This window comes from Xiphophorus maculatus, chromosome 15 (genome assembly GCF_002775205.1).
Source record: "Xiphophorus maculatus strain JP 163 A chromosome 15, X_maculatus-5.0-male, whole genome shotgun sequence".
Lineage (NCBI taxonomy): Eukaryota > Metazoa > Chordata > Actinopteri > Cyprinodontiformes > Poeciliidae > Xiphophorus > Xiphophorus maculatus.
In genome coordinates, this window is record NC_036457.1 from 22,398,207 (window position 1) to 22,422,873 (window position 24,667).

At 38.8% G+C, this 24,667-nt stretch overlaps 1 protein-coding gene across 1 annotated transcript; it reads right to left on the minus strand.

Moving 5' to 3' along the window:
• Window positions 1–12: 12 nt before the first annotated feature.
• tube1 (tubulin epsilon 1) lies at window positions 13–23,949 on the minus strand. The gene is made up of 12 exons (XM_005806041.2): window positions 23,813–23,949; window positions 23,592–23,665; window positions 21,124–21,176; window positions 20,990–21,047; window positions 16,090–16,205; window positions 13,789–13,910; window positions 11,730–11,917; window positions 11,456–11,628; window positions 10,689–10,829; window positions 5,694–5,834; window positions 1,248–1,422; window positions 13–486 (listed from the first exon to the last, which is right to left on the minus strand). Exons 1-12 carry the CDS (start codon window positions 23,835–23,837, stop codon window positions 328–330), a joined length of 1,425 nt encoding a protein of 474 aa, XP_005806098.1. The 5' UTR covers window positions 23,838–23,949; the 3' UTR covers window positions 13–327.
• Window positions 23,950–24,667: the final 718 nt, after the last annotated feature.

The following is a 24,667-nucleotide window of genomic DNA, read 5'->3' on the forward strand; positions in this document are numbered from 1 at the left end:
AAGAAACATAAGCACAGAAATGTAGTTTTAAGCAAAATCCAAAGTAAAAAAAGAGAGAATTAAAAATGATATTTTCTATCCATTCAGACCAGAACATCAGGAGATCCTTCCTCACATCCAGCTGTGGACCCGTTCAGATTAGCTAATAGGAGTCACAGATCCTTAAAACGCTGCCAATACTGACCAAGTCACACTCAACCTCACATGTTCTTTTTAAGTCCAACAGAAAATTTCACTTTATTCACATCATAAATTAAATATATCAAAATTACAAAAGGTGCGTGTGTTGTTATTGGGAAGGATTTTGTGAAATGTCCGAGTGGATCTTCATCTGGCGATGGAGAGTCTGGGTGCGTCCGGTATGAGTCGGGCTTTTGTGGCGTCCAGATGATGATACTCCTCAATCAGTGCACTGAGAGAGGACAGCGACTCAGAGAAGGCGCTCTGCTCCATGCCATCTATGTGCAGATAGTGGTGTAAGTGAGCCTACACACACAGGCAGAGACAAAAAACAAAAACAAAACAAGGATGTTAGGGGAAAAGAGCAGGTTCAAAGGAACGCATATTAGATCCTGATGTTGAACAGGAAATCAGTGCTGCTTTCAGCAAAACAGAAGAACCATGCTGCCTCTGCCATGCTTGGCTCAAACTGCATTTCCACTGACCTTAAAATTGTGCAAGTTGGAATTACGAAAATAAATTCAATGGAACCACGAAAATAAAATAAAAATTTTTAAAAGTGTCTCACAATGAAGGACATCAAACCTCCAGAAGCAGAAGTGGCTGAAGCTCATTGTTCAATCTGCATGGAGACACTATCTGTGTCTACACTGGAGTCACCTCGTGACTTCATCAGCTGCACATTACAGCTGAAAACCGATTGGTGAGTTCGAGATCTTTCTGCTTTCTTGGATGTTTCTAGGTCTGAAGCTTCACTTCGGTTTCCATGACACAATGTGAGCTTGGAGGAGTCAAATAGATCAGTCTTTATTTTGCTTGACTGGAAAACATTCCCTCCAGAATACACATAGCTTCTAGATGTGGGCTGTCAGTCTTAAAGTCTTTGTTTATGTTGGACGCAGTGTGGATTTGATGCAAACCATATCAACCTTAAATGTCTTGTACATTAAAGTTGCATACTGTACCTATCTAGACAGAATTTCACTGATAAATGAATAAAAGCCTAAAATAAATGTAACATTCATTTCTATGACAGGTGTAACGATAAAGGTTTATGCAATAATCACCTTCTTCTTGTAGAGCTTTGTGAAGCGCTCTCTCAGCTCCATGAAGGTGGGCTTCACACAGGTGTTGTTGGCCAGCGCCAGCAGGGAGTGGGTGTGTCCTACAGGGGGGACGGAGCACAGGCCCGTCTTCCAGCCCTCCTGATTCCACGACACGAAGGGCAGCGATGGTCTCAGCCTGAGAACAGACACACAGAAGATGACCACTGCAGCTCTGATGCTCACATGGTTCGCTTAAAGCAGTCGGTTAATAAAGCAAAAAAAAAAACTGACAAATACCTGGAATGTACAGATCAAGATTCAAAAATGCAGACTGTTCACAGTTTTAATATTAGTGAAATTAAAAATGCACCAATCCGATATCTGTATCGTTCCCGATATTGAAAAAAATCTAGATCAGGTATTGTGACAATGTGACCGATCCGTAAGGGCAGATCTATTCAGTCTAATTCTATGCTTTATTATTTTATTTGTTTTAGTCAGTTTCAGTTTCTTTATTATTTATTTTCCATTGGCTGTTATTCTACTTGCACTGACTGAAGAAACTCATGTTGTTTTAACATGTTGACCAAGCTGATGAAGCTGTTGCTGTATGTCAGTGTGCTGTACTGGTGCAGAGTTATCACATAAATGTGTAATTCAGTACATTTATGTCTGTGTTTAAAAAAAAGACACATTTTAAGTCAATTCAGCTATTTTTCAGTATCGGCTTGTTATCAGCCGATACTAAATCTCAGGTTATTGGTATCGGTATTGGAAGTGAAAAAATCTTTTAGCATTGCAGCATTGAAAAAGAGTCGCAATGTAAGTAGTACTAGTAGTGAACACAGAATCTGGACAGGTTCTGTGTTTCAGACACAGAACCTGTCCAGTCGAAACAGGTTCTATAGAACCATGTTAGCAGATGGATGAACTTGCTAACAGCTTCACAGATACCTCTTCTTTAGAGGTTAAGAGAAGCTTGACCCAGTGAAGACCAGGGGTTGGATGGTTTAGCTTTGAAAAAAGGTTTCTGGACAAACCAGGCCAGTAGTGGTAGTGGTGTACTGGAAAAGCAGTTGCCGTGACAGCAGGAACAACTAGAAGCCAGCTTCACCTTCTCCAGACTGCCAACCACAGTGGAGTCCAGATAACAGGTGAGATTTTTGAGTTATGACTGAAAGGAAGTGTTGACATGACAGTCGTGATCAGATGACATGGTTTCCATAACAACAGACAATGTTGTCACAGTTCTGCAGATATGCAGCGGTCAATAAGTATTCCTATCAGTGGAGGAGCAATCTTGTTTTCTGTTGAGGTTTAGATCTAAAAAATTTGACTGACTCATTTGAAAATGAGAAGATCTGCTTTTTGTCATGTGAGCACATGGGTGATCAGACTGAGGACGATTCACTTTTCATCAAAAACTGGAAATTAATTTAAACTCTAATTGCCGAGTTTAATAGTTGTATATTCATATCTAAAAGTCACATGACAATATCCAAAAATGTTTTATTAATGAAGTTATTGAGTAATAACTTTTTACAGGTTTTAAGATAATGTGAAGGACATAAATTTCACCAGAATTTCAACATTTAAAATGCTGTAGATGTAGAAGTTTTTATGCAGTTGTTGACTTACCTGCTAGGCAAATCTGGCTTGTTTCTGACAAAAAGTAAATATTACTATTTAGAAAATCTTACCATGGTGCTAATTCTGGTACATATTGCAATGATGATATAAGTTCCATCACTCTGTGACCTTTAGCCTTTTGTGGGCTAAAGTTGCTGTTGCAAGACTCTGTCAAAGCGGTTAAATATTATGTTAGCATGCAATAAAAAGCTAATTCATAACACTTGGAATATATTGGCTAAAAATTATTGCACTCTAAACAGTCCTATGAATATTGCAACAATGAGTAATAATATTCATTAGTTAATGTCATTGATATTGGCAAAAAGTTACCAAAACCAAAATTCAGTTTTTCAGAAATTTAAAATATTAATTTGGAGCAATACAAAAATACATTTGTGTTTTGATCTACACAATCACGAGGTAGACCGCTGACTCAGCAGTTCTACCCACAGAGTGGTAAGCCAAAAATTGATCATGATTTAACTTCCCTTTGGGATTAATAATGCACTTTAAATGCAGCGTGTATTGACACAGTGCTGTCTCCAAGCACATTAATGGAAAACTGAGTGGAAGGAAAAGGTGTGATAGTGAAGGTGCACATGCATTGTTAAGTTTGAGAAGCAAAACCAATGTAAGAGTGTGTGGAATATTTATGAAGTGTGGACAGCTGAGTCTGAGTTTCAACAGGCTTGTAATTTACTTGGGCGAAGGCTGAAGAGGAAAGCCTTTAGTAGGGCTGCACCCACAAATCAGCCCCAAATTACTTGATCTTAGCAGATCGGTGATTGGTTAGTGCCTACATGTGAACCTGAGCTTATCCACTGATCTTATCTAAAAAGGTTCTAAAAATCAGACACAATCCTCTTTGCGCTGTTATGAGAAAGGTTTGACTGACAGACCAACCCACCAGGTCAGGTCTGCACAGGCATGGTTAACAGTAATCACTCTACTGTTGCCAACTATTTAGCGACTTTCCAGACCAAAACTAAAAATCTAATCTGCAGGTCAGGCTTATAAAAGACCAGAAAGCTGCAAACGGTGTACTTTATAGCTATTTATTCTATTAATGTGTCAAAATGAATCTGCATCAGAACCCCATAATGTGATTGGGCATCTCAAAGACTATTCAAACAACAGTATGCAAACGCAGACAACAAATCACACACTGACATTATTTAATCTCAGCTTTTCCATTTTGGAGAAACACCAAGAGCAGCACAGAGTGAGGAACTGGTAGAACCACCTGTAAGCAGCAGCAGCAGCAGCTTTAATTGGCCCTTTCTCCTCAACTTTAATCAGCCGCTCAGATCTTCATGGAGGAATTTCAGTTCACTCTTCTTAAAAATCGGTTTGCGGTTTAACTAGGCCAGGTTGGTCGCTGCTGTGTGGAATCATTCAAGTTTGAGTCGGGCTTCAGTCATTTAGTTTCACTAAATATTATTTAATTCAGGAACAATCCTGCAGACCTAAGCAGAGGCAGAGAGAGAATAACCCTTCCAAACAAACCACACCTGTTCAAACTTGCTCTGGTGGTGGAGATAAAGATCTGGGCTCTGTGGTAATTTCACTGAAGACTAGGTGATCCACCCTCAGGGTGAATTAGCAGAGATATGAAGCAGGTGATTGTAGGACTGGTACTAGTGCAGACAGCCTGATTAATTCACCAGCTAGTATCAGCTGGGGACACTTGAACAATAAAAGGCTGTTAATTATTAATCAATCTAAGAAATAGCTGCTTTCAGAGAATTTCTGTATATAAAGTCTACATATAATATCTACAACAGGCTTTTAAAAGTAACTAGCTTCAAACTATGATCCACATCCCTCTTCATTTACTTCAACAGAAAAGGCTCATCCAATAAAATAGTCTTTTTCCTTTTGGAAAAGAGAATTCAGTTTGTTTTAAAATAAGAATCAATTTCAGTTAATTTTGTTGGCTTTCAAAATAAAATATTTTACATAGTACAAATTTATAAAATTGTTTTTGTTTTGCCAGGCTAGGAGAGTTTTATTTTGTAGCAGCGGAGATAAAAGTGGCTCTTTGAATGGACCTCTGGGCTATAGTACAGGATACTCTGCACCCACATCTACACAAGTCAACAAATGTTTTTTAAGCATTGCTGACAAACTCAGTATGTGTATCATTGCACAGCGGAGGGAGCAAACTGCAAAAACACAAAATCTTACAAAGTATTTTTTGTCTAGTTTCTGGTGCAAATATATCAGTAGACTCAAAATAAGACAAAACTAACTTGCAAGTATCTTTTCAGCAATAGGAGCCTGTTTTAATTAAATAATTCCTTAATATTAATATAAAAAAGAGTACCATAAGCAGATTATTTCACTTATAAGAAGAGATATTTCCCTTGATAAAAGAAACATTCTGTCAATGGAGCTAGTGAAGGACATATGGACTTGAAACAAGCTCCTATATCAGGTGCACTAAGATATTTGCACTAGAAACTAGACCAAAAATACTTGGCATGGGAACAAGGAGAACACACACATCCCAGAGACAGACCCCTGCTGAGATTCCAAGCAGGAACCTTCTTGTATGCCAACACCTGACCTCTCCCTTCCCTCTCAACTCTTTTTAATAGAAACTTCACACAGATATGTGCTCTGACACCAGTCTGTGCTTCGATTTGTCAGGAAAACGAGCTCAGGGCAGCAGAAGGGAGGCAGTCATGAGTCGGTGCTGCCGCTGCTGAATGGGGGTATTATAGGAACACATGGGGGTCATGGTGGAGTTTCTAAGGGAGGGTGAAGAAACTCCTGGCCTGTTTTGGTGAGGAAATGGAGGGGAGAGGGAGGAGTGAGGTCTGATATTCTGACCTCTCGATGTTCCTGCGGAGGTCAGACACCTGCACGTTGCCCCGGACCATCAGAGCACAGGCCAAGTAGAGGCTGTGCTTTGGGTCGGCCCGGATCAGCTGGTGCTCCTTACTGAAGGCGTCGCTGAACATCTGATCCAATCTGGAGTACAAGAGGGAAAATATACAGATTATCTGAAAAATGTTTTTAGGAAAGGTCAGTCCATGTAACAACAAACTCATTTTTAAAGCCTCTTTTCTTTAGATACTGTAAATGTCTTTAAGAGACGCTGAGTGAAGTCTTGTTAAACTAGGAAGGTTTTCTATAACGTTATTTATTAAAGGGGCAGTATTATGTAAAATATACTTTTTTGAGCTTTACATCATGTCATCATGTTATTCCTTCATCAAAAACATACCAGGAGTGTTGCTGTAATGAAGACTGAAGCTGGTTTGGTTATGGATAAACAATCACTCCAGGGTTAGAACAGCTGATATATATGTTCAGGTGAGTTAGTGAAAGAAGAGAATGTCCGAGTCCAGAATTGAGCTTTACTTGCTTTTAATTAGCTCTTGAGGTTCAGCCATACATATAAAGGCACGTGTGGTGGGCGTGTGTTGGGGTGTGTGTGTGTGTGTGTGTGTGGTTTCCTATAAAGAGAAACAAATACAAATTATGAGAATTTGCCTGTAAATCCTTTCACCAATAAACCAAATGTCCACAAATGAATAAATGTGTTTAAGGATTACTATAGACTAATAACTGGTTAATGTCTGACTATGAGAATGTAAATAATAATTATACATAAATGATAATAATAAACCCTGCTAATAATAGTGTCACACCATAAAACATACAAGAGAAATAAGGCATTTCAATTGGAAATGGTAACACAAATAACAGCTGCAACTAATTAACCGAGCTTAATGGGCTCTTTGCACCTCAGCTTCCGCCTTTGGGGCAAAGCGGCTCAATCTTTTCCGATCTATTGAAAAAGGCTCTTTACACTGGGCGTCTGCAGGGCTTGTCCAAGATAACGATTAATGATGAACATCGATCCGAAGCCCCGACAATAAGCTGGAGAAAGGTTTTAAAATGTTCGCCTCGTTATAGTGAGTTTTACTTTCTTTAAACTTTGTGGCTAACATTAGCTTTAGCTTATGCTAGACATTTTTCTTGTAAAAATGTGCTATTTAAGTATCTAAACATTTTTCATCCATTCTAGCGGACAATGTTTTTACCTTGTTTTCAAGTATATTACGTGGTTTATTGTTGTTGGTGTCAGAGACCAAGTAACGGGGATTTTAGGTTCAGGCTTTTTGCTTCTGAAGCCTGAGGAACAAGGAGCCCATAGTTTAACAGTAAAGCAGCTCTGGTGTCGGAGTTCTAGTTCAGCTGACTGTTCAGGTTCAGAGTTGTTGCTTTTAGAAAAATATGGCCGTGTTCCTTAAGGTCTCCATGTTACTTCGCTTTATTAGTTTAGCATGCTTCTTGTGAAGCAGGACGGTGTTTACAGCAGTGTGTACAGGCGGGTCAGTAGCTCGGCTGTCTGGCTCTGGTCTGCTCTCTGGTTCCCATAAACTCTCTTTCAGGCTGAATACAGAAGTGATTCCATGGAAATAACAAAGGAGGCTCCTTAACCTTCTGCTTTAGGCTGAAGAAGTTGATCCGGAGTGAAGTGAAGCCTGTAAACTTTGCTGTGCAGTGTTAGCTTTAACTGGTAGTGATGAATATTTACAAGCCACCGTCTTCTTAATTCAGGACCGCTTGGAAATCCATGAAAAGCTTAAAAGCCCATTATATTAGGAAGACAGCAATATTCACAGTATTGTTTTATTTGCGTCTGAAATAAGACTTTGTCTTTTCTAGCTGTCATGGTAACTCAAAGCGGAAAAAAGAGAGCTGCATATGCGCATGCGGTTGTGACGTCAGTGCGGCAGGTGCAAAGAGCCCATAGCTTAATGCTAAACGGCTAACTTCTAGCTCTCAACAATACAAGTAAACCACACCAAACGACCATAATATTCAACGGGACAAAGTACAAATACAACTCTTAGACATTTACGAAACCGAACTAAATCAACAACAGTATTACTTACATTCAATGGACGCACACAATAAAAAGAGGTACTAAACGAAGTCGACCTTGAGAACACCACTCAATACTCGGATCCATAAGCAAGATGTAACAAATATGAACGTGAAGCCACCCAGTGGCTGAAATAAAATACTACATCTAAAACACCTTGAAGAAAACCTAAACTAGAGGGCTGAAAAACAAATAATTAACAGTCTTTTGTACAGTTGCCTTGATTCTTTCATGCATGTTTCAGAAATCCTTTAATCTCCATAGCAACCACGCAACTGTGCAAAACACCTAGCTCCACCTTTGAGATGAAGCTCCTCTGCAAAGCTGCAGATTCCATGTTACCAAGCTTCTGCCTCACAAAGCAGACTGACCCCGCGATTCCCCCACTCAGCACCTTCAGACTAGTCAGCAGAAATTAGCAAACACTTGTTAGAACTTAGAACTGTCTGCTGAGCTCATTATAGAAGCTAGTTCTCAGAGCAACACCAGTAAAAATGTTGTTAAAGGGTTAATAGACTAGCTATGTTGTAATGACTTCCTGAAGGCGGAGTTTCAGAAAGAGCAGAATGTTTTAAAGAGACAGAGAATTAAATTAGGAAGTAATTCTCTTTTAAGTCATATTTGATACACAGGGTTTCCCCAGTATATTATAGGCCTGGCGCCCGCCATGCTATACGAGCCTCACTGCCAGGCTAAGCCTTTCTTGTTTATGTTTTCAAGAAAATAAAAAAAAAATAAAAAAAATTGGGACACTCTACGGGTTTTCTCCGTAGGGTGTCTGGGCTCTCCCTTAGAGATTGGGTGAGAAGCTCAGTCATCCGGGAGAGACTCAGAGTAGAGCCACTGCTCCTTCACGTGGAGAGGAGCCAGTTGAGGCTTGGGCATCTGGTCAGGATGCCTCCTGGACGCCTCCCTGGTGAGGTGTTCCGGGCATGTCCCACCGGGAGGAGGCCCCGGGGAAGACCCAGGACACTCTGGAGGGATTATGTCTCTCGGCAGGCCTGCGAACGGCTTGGGATTCCCTCGGAGGAGCTGGAACAAGTGGCTGGGGAGAGAGAAGTCTGGGCCTCCCTTCTGAAGCTGCTACCCCCGCGACCCGACCCCAGATAAGCGTAAGAGAATGGATGGATGGAAAAAAAAAATCGCTTTCTTTTTTTTTTTAAGCCGGATTGCAAGCGTCTCTGTTGCGCTGAGCGTTTCATTGGCGAACAGATTTATTCCTAAAAGATATGTTTGTAGTTTATGCATTTAAAGCCGGATCAATCACACCGCTGGCGCTTCTGCGCGTTGCCTCGCGCGCTCCAGCAGTTGGATGTCTGAAGTTTACCTCAGCACAGATCGCGCGCCTCCTTTCACTCAAACTGGACACAGGCTGACCTGTATGGATATTTACATCAACCCACTGTGAGGAATTATGATTCTTTCCAGAGTTTCTGATCAAGGTAAGAGTTTAAAACCCACCGTGTTAGCTCTGGTTGCGTAGCTCTATGTGAACCACAGGAATAACTTGTAGTCGCGCTTTCAAAGGTGCGTTAAGCGAGCGGTGAGAATGATTTATATTTGTGAAAAAAGAATTTTGTACTGTGTCCCCGGTTGGTCAGTGCGTTAGTGGTTAACGAACCAGGCTAACCTCATCATTCAGGTTCAACCCGGTGAGGAGCTTTCCCGCTCTCTTCGTAGTCACGCATCACGCTGGTTTTATATTATTTTATTATTATTTTTCCGGTTACACGAAGCATCAAACCATATCAAATGCTTTGTCCACTTAGAGTTAATGTGTGCGGCTTCGCGGAGATCTCAGAAACTCGTCCCATAAACTGGACCAAACCAAATTAGTTTTTGTGTCCCCTTGTAAAAAACTCAAAATGGAAGAGCTACTAAAGCCACATTAGCAGCATTAAATTAAATCTCTCCTTTGTTGCGCATCTCTGCGCAGTGCAGCAGCTTTAACTCATCATGTAGCGCCGGTCCATGGCTGTATGAAGCCTGGAGCAGAATCTGACTTAGGGGCCCCTCTTGCTGCTAAAAACATCAGCAACTCTAACAGCTTCTGTGTTAGATTTAGTGAAATCTGGCAGAAGGGGAGTAGTTTAATTGGCCAACCTAAAAAGCAATAAGTTATAATTGCAGTTTACTAAATTGTATTTGTGGGCAAACATAACTCAAACTCAAAGATTAAACTCACAGCATCAGATTGTTGCTATGGTAAAAAAAAACAATTTAACTATGAATATTGTTCTTTGAACTTTTACAAAGTAAACTTGCCAGCTCCTTGAAATCTTACATATAAATGTTAAACAATTTAAAATCTTTTAATTTATATATGCTGAAACCATTAAATCAAATTTAGAGTGGAGCTGGAAATCTTTTCAGTTTACTAAACAAAGTCATTTTACAAGATAATTTAAAATGCAAGGGTATGTAAAAGACAAAAGCCTTGCAACTCACCTGCTTTCAAGCTTTTAATTTTTGTACCTTCTGTTTAAAACGTAACTCCTCTGCAGCTTTATCTTCCACTGTGTCCGACATCGTTACTAAAATGAAAACCTTTCGTTCAGGCAGCCAATAGTCTTGGTTGGACTCACCAGACACATCAAACAAAGTAGTACGTAATTTTAAATATATAGTTCTGAAGGTTTTTTTGTTTTTTTTTTCACAAATAAAACCTGAACTTTGGCTTTCGTTTGCATCCAGCCCTCTTGGGTTATGAAGATTTTGCAAGCCATTGTCTATTGGAATATTAACTCTAACTGTAGTTATCTTTCATAACGCAGGGAGGGAAGCATCTGTTGCTGAGCTTGCTGCTACCTTTTCATGTTCTAGATAAACACTATGGATGCCATCAGTGAGGACTTAATGTGAGCTCAACTCCCAGAGCTCAGTGGGTGGGAAGTAAAAATATCTGCCCTGACAGTATGAAAGCAGACCTTCTAGTAGGAATGTTGACATCCGCCAGTGTGTACAGGGGCGTGAGGCTGGGCACTAGGTAATGTAAACGAGGGAAGGGGACCAGATTCATGGCGATCTCATTCAAATCCATGTTGAGAGAACCCTCAAAACGTGAAGAACTGAAATCAAAAAGAAACCATTGTGAGTCACCAATCCCCCAATTTCAACAACTTTAACATATGAAATATAAACCAACCTTCACCAATTCCACTGGAAATTACATTAGGAATAATAAACATTCATCTCATTGAAACAATCCAAACAAATCTGTTTAAGGTAAATGACATTCCTGCTCAAATTAAAAGCACAAGCAGTTGCACAAAAAAAAATCAGTCATGACAGTTTCCATTAATTTTGGATAACTCAAGTTTGTTCATAGTTTGAATAAATAGATATTATGTTTCCTTTTTAGTGTGTCAAAAACGTACTTTTATTTGCGAACTATAACAGTTGATCTTGGGTGATATGAAAATGTTTTTATCACTAGTTGCAAAACAAATGTCGATTAAATAGAATTTAGATGAACATGTTTGTTTTCAGCTTGAATACTTTACAAGTTGGTTTGATACAACCATTGTAAAAAGAAAGGATGTTTCAGTAAGTCAACCACAATCATTTAGCATAAATCAAAAATAACATCTCCAGTATATAATCCGTTTTATGCTAAATGTCTATGGGACATTAAACTGTATTCTTAGAAGTTGATTAAACCCCAAATGTTCATTAATTAAATGCAGCTTCATACCTGGTGATGTTGAGCAGCAGGTTAGCTACTATGTTATTCATGGCATCAAATGGCCTCTCTGTTGGACTGACCCCCCCCTGTCCAGAGGTGACTGTGCTTTCTTTCTTTAGCACACATCCAGGTTTTGCATTATGAGACATGAGACTGATCTTGTTCACGATGTCCACCAGAGACTGTAATAGAAAAAAGCAATGGAAAACATAAAAGAAAAAAAAATAATCAGGGTTTTGTTTTATATGTAACCTGTGAGTTTCTGAAAGAAGAAAAGTGAAACCTGGTTTTCAACAGGCAGGACACAATCTGCATGCTCTGTCAGCTCTCTCATAGCAAGGACACTGTTATAGGGAGAAGTGATGACATCATCTTCTGCTGATGGATACATGGCAGTGACAATGCGACAAACATCAGGAAACTCCTCCTCCAGCAGGCTGAGCACTCTGGTCCCCAGACCGGACCCTGTACCTTAAAGTCAGAGTCAAAGTTACTGCAGTTTACAGGCACAAAGGAAACTGTGGGAACATCCTTCAGTCACTGACAGGAGTACAAAAAAAGGTTTCCAAAGACTAAAAACTTCTATCCAGGTTGGAGTGCCATCTCGGTTAGATATATTTTTACTGTTTGTGAAGCCACTGTTCTTACTTCATCAGAGGAAGACACACAGGACTAGGTCCAAACCCTGAAGCTTTTATTTAGTTGATATGAAATACTTGGAAATTGAAGTAGAATATGCCAAAAAATTTGGTCTTCAGTTTTTCTGCAGTTGTTTATAAGTGACTTAATGATGGATTCACTAAATAAGGATTTCTGCAGGAAATGCACTCTGACTGAAATCAGATCCAAACTGTCCAAGAATTTGTAAAGCTGAGACATTAATGCACCAAAACTGCTAAAATAACTTTTACAATAGAATGTAAGTATTCTGACAAAGTATTGCATGCATCTTATTAATTACATTGCAAAAAACAATTCAATCTCCTGCTGGTTTTGCTCACAAAGAAGTTAACCATCTGTAATTTTCTAGCAGTTTCAGTTTAATGTAATCATAATATGAAACAATACATAAAAGTCACTGTTTTAAAGGTTTTGTTGTAGACTACATTGTGAAGATGTTTCACCTGGTTTGCAGAGGTCTCTGGGATTCTGACCCACTTTTCGTTACAGAAACACTATGACATCCTTTCAGTTTCTTGGAGTTGATGACAAAAATGTCAGAAATTTCTCCCAAATCTTCTCTGAATCATTAAGATGTTTAAGCTTAATATTAATAGAGACATTTCATACACATTCAGAAAACGGATTAAATTTAACACAATGTATGTAGTAATACTGCCTCCGTGCAGTTATAAGGTCAATGAATAAGGACAAGTCTGTAGAAATGTCATTTTTACCAGGGACTATTTATTCCAATACAGTGTAATGATGTTCTTGCCTCAAACTTAAAGATCCTTAACAACTGGTTGTGGGCTTATTTGGCCTGCAACTTTCACATGATCCACCCATGAGGCAAGATCCTGCATGGAGCTCCAGACAGAGCATAAACAGTATTTCTTTCATTTGTGAATGCTTAAAAGCACAGTTGCCACCGTCTCTCCAAGAGTCTTGCTAGTAATCTTGTAGTCAGTTACAGCCACATGCAGATCGACCACCATGTCCCTGATATGCAGGCAGCTCTTTGGTCCGGCACATGTTGGGTGGAGAAGTTGCAATGGAAGACACTGATTCTGTGTACAGGTGTGCTTAAAATGTAGTAAGTTGGGGTCACTAGTTGGTCTGAGGGAATATGACATGGAACATAAGCAGTCTGGAAGAGACATAAACCTGCATGGGTTGTAGAAGGTCATATTTGAAATGTGTTTCTTTTCCAAATTTGGATATTATGTAAAATTAACAGCATTGTCATTCTCAATTTTTAAAAAAAAGCTAAAATTCTACATCTTTGGTCCGTGTTAAAATGTTAGCATTTATGGGGCCCCTGAAGGTCTGAGCCTTAAGCAGCTGCTTAATTCATCTATGTCTTGTGTTTCCTCTAAATTTGACCAGTATCGCGTTGTGTTTTCGGTCACACTGGCTGGCTACCTAACTGAAATGAAAAGACAAAAAGAAACACCGTCTTGATATACAAGGTGTGTAAATATCAAGTTTCATCTGAATGTTTTGATGCAGAAATGAAAATAAACATAGGAATAGATAGGTCAGAGGTCAAAGAAAACTACAAACAGGCATCAGCCAAGAAAAGCTAAGAAATGCAGGGAAGGTAGGAACACATGGAGATCCTCTGAACAGTAAATTAACTCATTTGTACAACAGGGGGTCAGAGTGTGTGTGTGGCTTACCTCCTCCCATTGAGTGAATGAGGAAGAAGCACTGGAGACAGTCACAGTGTTCGGCTGCCTTTCTCAGTTTGTTCACTATGGAATCCCTGTAGGCCGAGCCGTACGTCAGGTTTCCAACAGCCCTGAGTGGATAAAGATTAATATAATGGGACCAATGGTTATTGATTAATAAGAAATAGTAAATGGAATACAATACATTCTTTACTTTTTTTTTGCAAATACATGTCTGACACCTTGAAATAAAATCCAAAGTTGTCGATTACCTCCAGAAGTCACCTAATTAACAAACACCTGTATGTAGTTTGAGTTCAGTATGAATTCAGATGTGCCATTTTTGTATTTAAAGGGGCAGTACACCATGTGTTTTCCAGGCACATGGTGCCATTTTATAACATTATCAAGTAACTAAGTTAACTTCAGTTATTATAAATTGCTGTACATATCAAATATGACTCAAAAGACATTAGACTTCCTAATTTGACACCTTGAAATTGGGCATTTGTCTCTTCAAAACCTCTGAAACTTCTCTTTCAGGAAGTCATCAGAACGTCACTCCTCTCTTGACCCTTTAACAACATTTTTACCAGCATTACACTGAGAAGTAGCTCCTATAATGAGCACAGTAGATGTGCATTTCCACCATATGTTTGCTCATTGCTGCTGGCTAGTCTGAAGGAGCTGGGTGGGGGAGGCTAAGGGCTGGGCTGCTCTGTGAGGCAGAAGTTCATAAGATTGGAAGCAACAGTTCTGAGGAGGAGTTGCCCCTCAAAGGCATGGGTAGGTCCACCCAGGAGTTTTGCACAGCTGAATAGTTGCCATGGAGATCTAAGTATTTCTCAAACATGAAAAAAATCAAGGCAACACTCCAGGTATGTTTTGGATGAGGGGATAACATTAGAAGATGATGTGAAGATAAAAACAGTTGAATTTACATTTTGTTTTGTTTGGGCATGTGGCAGAGTTCATGCTTCAGCACAGAATTGCAGAGGATTTAACAGGAGCTGAGAAGCAGTGTAAGCAGTGGGCAGGGAAATATACACGAAACAATTAAATATTGGTTATCAGACATAAGAGCAAAATTAACAACAGACATTAGTATTGGCCAAAATTTTCAGATAGGTGCGTTCCTAATAAAAACCTGACAAAATGTGAAATGTAAATTGTTTTTCCAAGGCAGTGAAACTGTTGCTGTGTTAAGGAGATTATGTGACACTGAGTGTTACACTTTTCATAATTGTTTTCACCGGATTTTCTCGAGCCTGCCCCCTGGAAGCGGAATGAATGACAGCCAAGATATTAGCGTGCGCTTTGACACGAGATACAGAGATTAAGATTACAGGATGAGCTTCTTCCCAGTGTACAGCTACAGGTTAAACAGGCCAATTGTTCTAGAAGAATAAGACATTAAAGAGGTTTTGGGTGTCTTGTGGGAACTCCCCTTTAATATGCCTCAAATTCTTTTCTCAGTGAGTCACTAGCAGCTCTGGTTCAAGTGCATCTTTTCTTTTGTTTTTAACAGTAACTGTCACGCGGCAGAACACATGCAGAGAACATTTTCACACGTTCCATAATTGAATCACTTTAGTCTTTTACTACAAGTAACAGAATGTGTGTGGCCTTGTATTTCATCCAGGGTAAGGACCATTTTGTTAACAAATACTACTTGGGGACTACAAAAGGTCCCCTAAGAGGGTTTTTTTTTTGGTTAGGGGTCAGGTTTAGGATTAAGGTGTGAATTGAGTTCATGTCAGACTTAGGGTTATGTGTGTACTAGCAATGGCTATGTTGAGGGTAAAAATCGGAGTCAGGGTAGGCTGTAGAAATGAATGAAAAACCAATGGAACTCAATGCAAAGTCCCTGTGAAGATAGAAAGACTTACAGTGTGTGTGCGTGTGTGTATTGTCGGTCTTAAGTGTTTCTGTGTTGCCCTGTGATGGACTGACGACCTCTCCAGGGTATACTACCCTTTCACCCTGAAGATAGACACCAGCCCCTACATGACCCTGCAAGGATAAACGGATATAGACGATGGTTTGTAAAATGAAATTACAGATTAGTTTGGTGTTATAATGTAGTTGTCCTTTCAAAAAGTATCATAAAATTCTGTTTTAGCAAAATGTTTCACTTCCTTGAACCAAAACAACAACCACCAAACTACCCCTGAGCACAGCGCCTTGAGAAATCAGTGTGTCGTAACAGAATGTGTGAGTGGTTGTAAAATAGCTTTAGCATGATAAGAATGATGGTGCGCCACAGTTGCTCCACCCTGACGGAACTCCTGTGGCGTGTCTGTCTCTCACCAGTTGTTGCCTGAACCCGAAACGTCCGTGAGGAGCTGAGCGCTGTCAAACACTTCCCTCAGTGGGCCCTGCAGGATCCCGTGGACCACGCCCTCCTCCATGTCGATCAAGACCGCCTGAGAATGTGGCAAATCTCTGAGAATGTGGACGCCTTAATACTATCACACACGGGCACTTTCCTTCAGTCACTGCAGGCAACTCATAGCTAAGTTTTAACTGATACTTATTGTCCAGTAGACTCCCCAGAACCAGAACCAAACATTGAGAAGCAGCATTCAGCTTCTACACACCACAAGTCTGGAACAAACTTTCAGAAAACTGCAAAACAGTCAAAACACTGAGTTCCTTTAAATCTAGACTAAAAAAAAAATCACCTGCTTAGAGTTGCTTTTGAAACATTATTAACATTTTTAAACATTCTGATATGTATCAGTGGCACTTGACAAAATGTAATGCTTCAATTGTTGACTGTGTTCTGTGACTTTGTATTTTTATAATGTTAAGCATGTTGAACTGCCTCGTCGCTAAAATATGCTATACAAAAAAAACTTGATTGATTAATTGATTGATGACCAAGATTCCAATGTTCTTGTGTTTTCAGCTGCTGTGGTTTGCTTTCACACTGCATTGTCTCAAATAAACCAAACCCTTTGAAAAACCTGTTCCTCCTCTCGCCTGTGGTGGTGCTACACCAAGAACCACTGAAGGAAACAGAAAACCTCTGAAGAAGACCCCGAGCGTAACTTCCTCCTTCACAAAATGTAAACTAAAATGGTTTAGTGTTGGATTTTAATGGCTGTAGGCTTTAGAGTTTCTTGGTTTTTACATTTCAAAGCACAATTGAAAAATAAAACAACCATGTCTTCCTGTTTTATAAAGCCAAATGTAAAAATGTGAAACCAAAATAATTGAAAATCCACAGTGTGGTTGTTTGTGATATCTTTAGCCAGAATGAAATATGTGGTGGTTGTTTTATATGTAACTTTTCAGAACCGGGCAAGACAAAAAAAATAGAGGTTACAACTAACCAACATTTTATATGTCATTCTGATGATTAATCAGATAAAAATTGGTAGATTCTGTAAGTTTTTCATTCAACCACTAAGGGCTGTAATGTACAATCTTAGAATCATATTAAACACAAAAAATTTACACATTTTTAAATAATAAAAATATTGTATTGTACTTGGATATTTTTGAACCATTTTAGCATCATCACTTCTCAGGATATTTTTGTTTTAGCAAATTGCCTTTTTCTGAGTCTGCATGCTCCATTTAATGACTCTTAGTAAATTTGATTTCAATAAATCAATTTATCGTGATTAATTCAATCTATGGTTTCAGGCCTATTCTCCAGCTGTTTGGTCACCCTTACACGAAAATCCCATAAATTTCACATATAAAAATCACATGTGAAAACCATGTTGCAAAGGAAAAATGAACATGTGGCTGAAGTCATCAGAAGTGCAGCAAGCTGAACAGGAGGCAATGTCAGAAGAAGAGAAGCCATCCTACAAACAACACCTCTAACATCTACAGCCGATGCTGCAAAGTCGCATACAGAAGTTGCAAGCTATAAATAATTTTATTATCCTAACTATAAATAGTGTAAACAGTTAGAATAATATATTTTTGTTTTAAAACATGCCCAGTACAGTGGGTGCTGACATGGCGTGACATAAGCGTGCCAACATTGTTAGGTAATTAGGAATAATTGCAACAGTTCATTGAAAAGAAGACAAAGCAGCCTTCCGCCTAACAAAAACATGAAGGACGGGGCAAAATTCACAAGAAATTAACAGAATGGACAAAACAATAAGGCATTTTCTCTGAATGGTCTGACTGTTGGAGACATTTATAGAAAATCTTCTGTCAAGAGAAGAATAGAGACACCATGAGTGCAGTGAAACATCAGGGTACAACCCATGAGTGGAGTTCCCTTTCACCAAAAGGAGTAGGCTAAATTGCAATTCTACCAAAGAACACTGCAATGAATGAGATCAAGACACTTTCCATGAGTAACTTATTCTAAAAATGGAACAATAATTCAATGGTGATAGGTGCACTTTGCAATGAAAGATAAAACTAGCTCAAAGATCAGAACCTTGCAAGTCAGGAGCTGTAGTGAGGGTTTGAACCCAACTTGGAGCCTGTGGTCTGTGGCCAAAAGCAACTGAATACAAAGGAGGAAACAACTTCAACTAACTACATCTGTAATGAAACAAGAACAGGGAAGATCTTCTTGAAACATTACATATTTGCTCTTCATTCATTTGAACTGACTGATGAGTCTCTTCCAACATATTGAGAGATGAGACATAACTCATTTCTGTTCTGAAAAGATGGATCTGAAGTTACACATGGCTAGCTGTCCAGTGAGCACCAATACCAAACAAGTATTAAAGATTCAATGCATACATAGAATTATAAGCTTTTAAGTATGCATTGTATAAGATATGCTAACCAAAAAAGCATACAACTTATTATGGTCCTAATGGCAGCAAAACCCCCAATAGTGGAGCTCCATGAGTGACACGATTAATATGAACAGCAGAAAATGACAACATGTGATAGTTTGAGGCATACTGCTATCGTTAGAAGATGAAAGCTAAAAAAGACCCTGCTTGACAGGAACATCTGGTACAGTAAGAACTAAACGACTTGGTTGTGTTATTATAATAATGACTCAAATTAATGTGCTTAGTCATAAATAATAAGTTGATTCTGTTCAATAAAAAAAATTATTTATTGAAAAAGGACATTAAATGTTGTTGTACTTCATTATGGAATTTTCTTCAAAGAGCCGTCAGAATAGCTAGAGGACTACACAAGCAAGAGAGTAAAAGTTTTGTCACAGTCTTCCTAAAGCAGACAGACTGTTTCTATCCTTGAGAACTCTCAAGCTATTAAAAATAACACACAAATATATCTCCAAGATCATCTAAGTTACATAAAGAGGTGTTTTCTTTTGATACATGTGTTCTTGCAAAATAAAAAGCGGGAGTTGGTTGATTATTTTCAGTGCATCAGCAAAAGTTCTACTATAACTTACAGGAAACCTAAAGTAGGGAGATAATGGGTTTCATATGACAGCATTGAGAAAACTAATAAAAAGTTAGTTTTGTTCCCTACTTGCCCTACAGACCATATGTGAGGTAAATGGCTTATGTATAAAACTTAAAAATGTATGAAAATGGCACAAAATCATAAATTAAATTAAATGTTTCTTTCAATTAAATTTGCCATCCCCTTATGCAAAATAACTGAATAAAGTCTAGAGCAGGGGTCCCCAAACTTTCTCCTGTGAGGGCCACATAACTTGTCCCTTCTCTGATGGGGGGCCGGGGTCAGTTTGTAACAGAAAAAGTGTGACGATTGTAAGAGTGCTAAACATAAAAATTTATTGTTTTTCAGAAAGCACAATCAAATAACCTTTTCTGGATTCTTCAGAGAACAAAAGTCAGTAAATAACACTATTTATGAAATAAATAATAACCAAATAACACTGGGTTCTCCACATAAGAAAAAAGGGATAGGGTCAATTATATGCATGTATAAAATAGTTACTAACTAATAGTTAATAATAAATAAAGTTCATTACTAAGGAACATTTTATTGCAAAAGTCCAACTTATCAAATAAAAATGCACATATATGAAAATACTCTGGTATTGTTCAGGGGGCCGGACCAAATGTGGAGGCGGGCCGCATCTGGCCCGCGGACCGTAGTTTGGGGACCACTGGTCTAGAGCCATTGGTCCATTATTTCTAGCCTCTCACCAGTGGTCTCTCTGGAAAAGCTGCCAGGCCTGAACAACTTCTTCTACAGTACAAATAAAAGAATAATTACAGCATTAGACACTCAGCCCACACTTGTTTTGACACTTTTAGAGTACCAGATGGCGCTTGTTAAATGGTGCTTGATGGTAATTTTTTTTAATCATGGGACAGTGCTTAACAATGTATTTAACTGGTTATTGAACTTCAAAAGGGCTGCAAAACATGCTACCACATTTTTGTTTCAAAACATCTATCACTTATTGATTTGTCATAACTTGCTAAAGTTTTTGCACTGTTTTAGTGTGAAATGCTTCAGACAGATGTACAGTAGTCTTGCAATTGTAAAGTTGTGGGTTTGATTCCAGCTTTCTCCCATCACATATCAATGTGCCTCAGTTTGCCTCCCAAACATTGAAAGCAGTGTTTCAGTGTATGATTGTGTGCAGTTTTTTTTAGGTGAATGTGGTTGTAGTGTTACCTATACATTCAAATGATCTTTATGGACCTGTTTTGTGTTGTAGCTGGTTGCCTGTGAATAATGTATCCTTTGACTGACTGGATACCCCAGTGTGATATCTGTTCCTCGATGGCTTGAGATGAAGAAATCTACCTAGAAACCTTTCATACAAAAACATCCGTATAAATATTGTGCTTTTTTGTGCACTCTATTAACTCAACCTCTCAGCTGAACCTTTCTTTCAATTGGATGGAGTAAGCTATTTTTAATAATGGTGTTTTTTTCCATACTCTACAACAAGTTTTTGTTTTTATAATTTTATTTTGTGTAAATCTACATGCTTTAACTTTCCTGCCACTTTGCTGCTGTTGGACCTGAAATTCCCCACTTACGGACAAAAAGGTCGTTTCTCTTCTGTTCTGTCCTTTTACACAGGTGAGTTTGTCACCAGGTAACAAACTCACTGGAATTATTTATAAACGCCTCCTTTTCTCTAATCTGTCTTCCACTTTTTGTTGAGCATGTTGGGGCCACTTCTTATAGTAATTTAATTAATTGAAAAACATGTCATAATACTTAAATCTTGTAAAATGCTGTTTGGGATTTCTTTTCTTTTTGTGCCATTTTAGGAACATCATTGTTACCTGGGTGGGGCAGGACTTACTCTAGCCTTCAGGTGTTGGATCCTCCCTCCAACATAACACGCTCCACCACCACTTTTCCTGGAAACATGTGTCAAACATCAAAATAGCTACAGCTATTCCGTCTCCACCTTTCTGTGAATTAAGGTGCAATTACCTTGGATCCACATTACGGAAGAAGCTGCTGAGGGCCTCGTCGTACAATCCTCTCTGAGGAAGGAGGAAAACACAAGATGTTAGGACGAGCTTTAGGGCCAAACAACTTCTAGGATTCTCTTTGAAAAAAAGTTAGACAGATGTTTAGGTTGTTGCTCTGATCTGCATACTTCATTAAGGTGCAGCAGTTTTGTTTCCTGGTACAGTGTTACTGTAACTGAAAGGTATGAAGGATGAATTATTAATGATGCAAGGTATTTTTACCTAACAGAATAACGTGAAAACAGTTCACTGCAATTTCCTTTACTTCAGATACTTTAAGCGGCATCGTAGAGAAGGTTAAAACCAAAATTTATATTTAATTATTGTTTGATCTAGAGCAATAATCACATTCTCTGGGGAGAAGAAGAAGTGCTGCTGAAAATGAATAAGGCTAAATCTCTGCATGTAGTGAAAACAATCCATTGATAAGGAGAAAATAAAGAGATTAATTGAAATTGTTTATAGTGCTTACATTCAGAAAAGTTTAAGTCAATAAGAGGTTACAACTACAACCATTAAAAAAAAAAAACATACGGTTCCTCATTCTTCATGTGTTAGTAAAACGAATCACATTTTACCATCCAAGCCTTTTGGAGCCAGCATGTTCATGCAAGAGTATAACTGTATCTGACTGCGCCCCCAGTGTTGCTAGTGTTTAGGAGTCTTAGCATTAACATAACCAAATTTAAGATTTATTCATCTTTTCAGTTTGTCTCCACATGTTCCCTGGATGTAGGTGTGTACAAGGAGAGAAACATCCAAAACATGCAGGAAGTTACAAAGGACAACCATTTTAGCTTTAATAGGAGCCAATAATGAGTCCAAACAATAACATAGAAGCCTTTATTATAAGCCATTTCCAAAACGAGAGCCATAAATGACTCACAATGGAAAACAGCAGATCCCTCCTCACTACAGTTCTTATTAAATATGTTCATATTCTTCTGTTGATGATCTGGTGAATATCTGGCGCCATCCTCTGACTGAGACCATTATTGGCCCTGCTGGCAGAGACTACCAATTTTGGACATTTAAATCTGGACTTCATAGTTATTCAGATAGTCACAGTCTCTTTTGGCCTCTTGGATGAGATGCTGATACACTCAGAGTAATTTTGGTTGACCAGTCACTTCTGGAAAGGTTCACCACTCTTCCATGTTTTCACCTTTAGTGGATAATGGCTCTCTGTAGTTCACTGAAGACCCAACACCTTGGAAGTTACTGTAACCCTTTCCACACTGATAGGTGTCAACGACTGTCTCTCATCTGTTCATAAATTTCTTTAAATCATGGACTAATGTTTTACTTTTTAAAATCTTTTAGCCTACTTCATGTTGTTAAAGGTTCTATTGAAATAATTTCTTGATTCTACACTCCAGATAAAGGGTAAAACCATACGACTCCAAACCAGACAGACCTTGAGAGGAACACCTGTTCCCTCAGGCCTAGGAACAGGAATGAACTGCCAGAAATCCTATTTGGACATTGTGGTGACAAAACTTTGGTTTATTCACTGGGCAAACGGAAGCTGATAACAGAAGACTTCTGAGAAGTTGTTTTTGTTGTGAACTTACTGAACTGCTCTGTGCAAGGTCACATGTGCATGTGAAAAGACTGTCTCTTTTGTTATAAGCTGATGGAAGTCCCATAGTACATAACTGGTGGATATTAAAGAGCGATGTATCTACTTCTTTCTTTTCTCTTGGATTTGCCAAAAGTCTCAACCGTCATTCTTTTCTTTGACTCTTAAATAAAATGATGACAGAACACATTCGGTGTTATTCTTGATTCAATGTTAAGTGGAACAGTGTCTCATATCAAAATAAGATTGATTGATCTCCTTAACAACAAATCGGTGTACCGCTAGTAACTCTAGCTAATTTGGCTGTATGCTTAAGGTCACTATCCATTTGGAAGATCAGACATTGAACTTCCTGGCTTAGGTCTTTAGATGTTGCATTAATATATTCACATTGTTCTCTCCTTATGATGCCATCTATTTTGTGAAGTTAACCAGTCTTTCCTGCAGCAAAACACTCCTCCTACAAGGTGATGCTGCCACCCCACACTGTCATTATGCCCCAACACATTTTGTTACAACAGGTGACACCACTAAGGCTTTGTCCCTGAACATATTTCATAACTGTATTCTGCCTTTTTATGTTGCTTTTGGGTGAATGGCTTTTTCCTGAAGGAGTGCTGTGATAGTTGAATATTCCCATGTATTTAATGCTTCAATTCAACACATATTCAAGAATACAAATCCAACAAGAATATGGTATTATTTATGGTACTTTTGATGTAAAAGAAATATTTTTGTATTATAACTTGCAAGAAACAGATCAGGTAAGAAGCTTATATGTATTCTACTGATGCTTTTAAGTAAATCTGAAAGCGCAGTTGAACGGGTCGTACGTGCGCGCCTACCTTGTTGACGTGTGCGTGCTCGCGCAGAGCCAGATCCCAGAATCTGCAACCGACCTGGTTTCCACACTGCCCGACTGGAAGAGAACATTTCAGCTTAGCTAGCAGCCGTTCTTCCGAGGTTATGTATTAAATTGGCGACATATAAGAAACCATTTAAAGCAATTTCCCAGAAAACCAAACCAAACCAAACCAAACCACAGTTTTTCAGGAGTTCAGCTTACCTTGAACAACAACTGACTGAGTCATAAGAGCAGCGAACCAGAGACAGCAGCACCAGCTATACTGGTTAATGCTTCAGCACCGAGAAAGCAGCGGTGTACACAGGACTTTTGAAGGCTGTGTTAAGTCGCGCCTTCACTGTGTTTGGTCCGGTGTTGATGACGTAATTGCCATAGTAACAACATGGGCGGTGCAGCCGTACGTAGAAAACGTAAGTCTGTAAGCCGATATCCCGTTATGTGAAATGGTGGAAGTTATTTTTGTTATTCACTTATAATGTACATAAATTGGAATCTTAAGGTTACAGGCGTTTCATAGCAATGGTTCACGAAATGTACTTTCTAAACTATTAGCTTTTTCACAGCCCGAGTTACGTATTACACAAATCAAGTGGTAGACAGACAGACAAATTATGTCTGTCTTTTAAAAAGAAGTTTAGACAATTTCTCCATCTCTGAAATCTGCCAAAATTGGAAATAAACTGGACAATTTATTGCTGGCCAGTAATTATTTATAACAGTCATTCTTTTTCGTAAAAAACACACACAAAAAAAACAACTCACATCTCTATATACGTAGAGGGCGCTGTTTCTGGTTCCCCAGCCTGTCCTTAGAACCTTGTTTATCACAGAAATGCGTTCATTGGTAGAATCTATAACAATTAAAATGCAGCCTTGTCATTCTTTCAACCATCTTCTTCTTTAGAAGAAGACGATCCACTGCCTTAGATCCACTTTCTAAGGCAGTGGATCATCTGCCTTAGAAATTTGTTGTTCGCTCCAAGCTGAGCTATTTTATTCTTTTCCCCATCAGGTGCTGCTCTATCCCTCGTACCCTTCTCTCGTCTTCTTCTCTTG

Coding starts and splice junctions, on each gene's coding strand:
- tube1 (XM_005806041.2), bottom strand. CDS start 23,837: ATGACTCAGTCAGTTGTTGTTCAAG. Junction 23,666..23,812: donor TCAGTCAGTTGTTGTTCAAG/GTAAGCTGAACT, acceptor GTTCTCTTCCAG/TCGGGCAGTGTGGAAACCAG. Junction 5,835..10,688: donor GTCAACATTCCTACTAGAAG/GTCTGCTTTCAT, acceptor CTTGTACTCCAG/ATTGGATCAGATGTTCAGCG.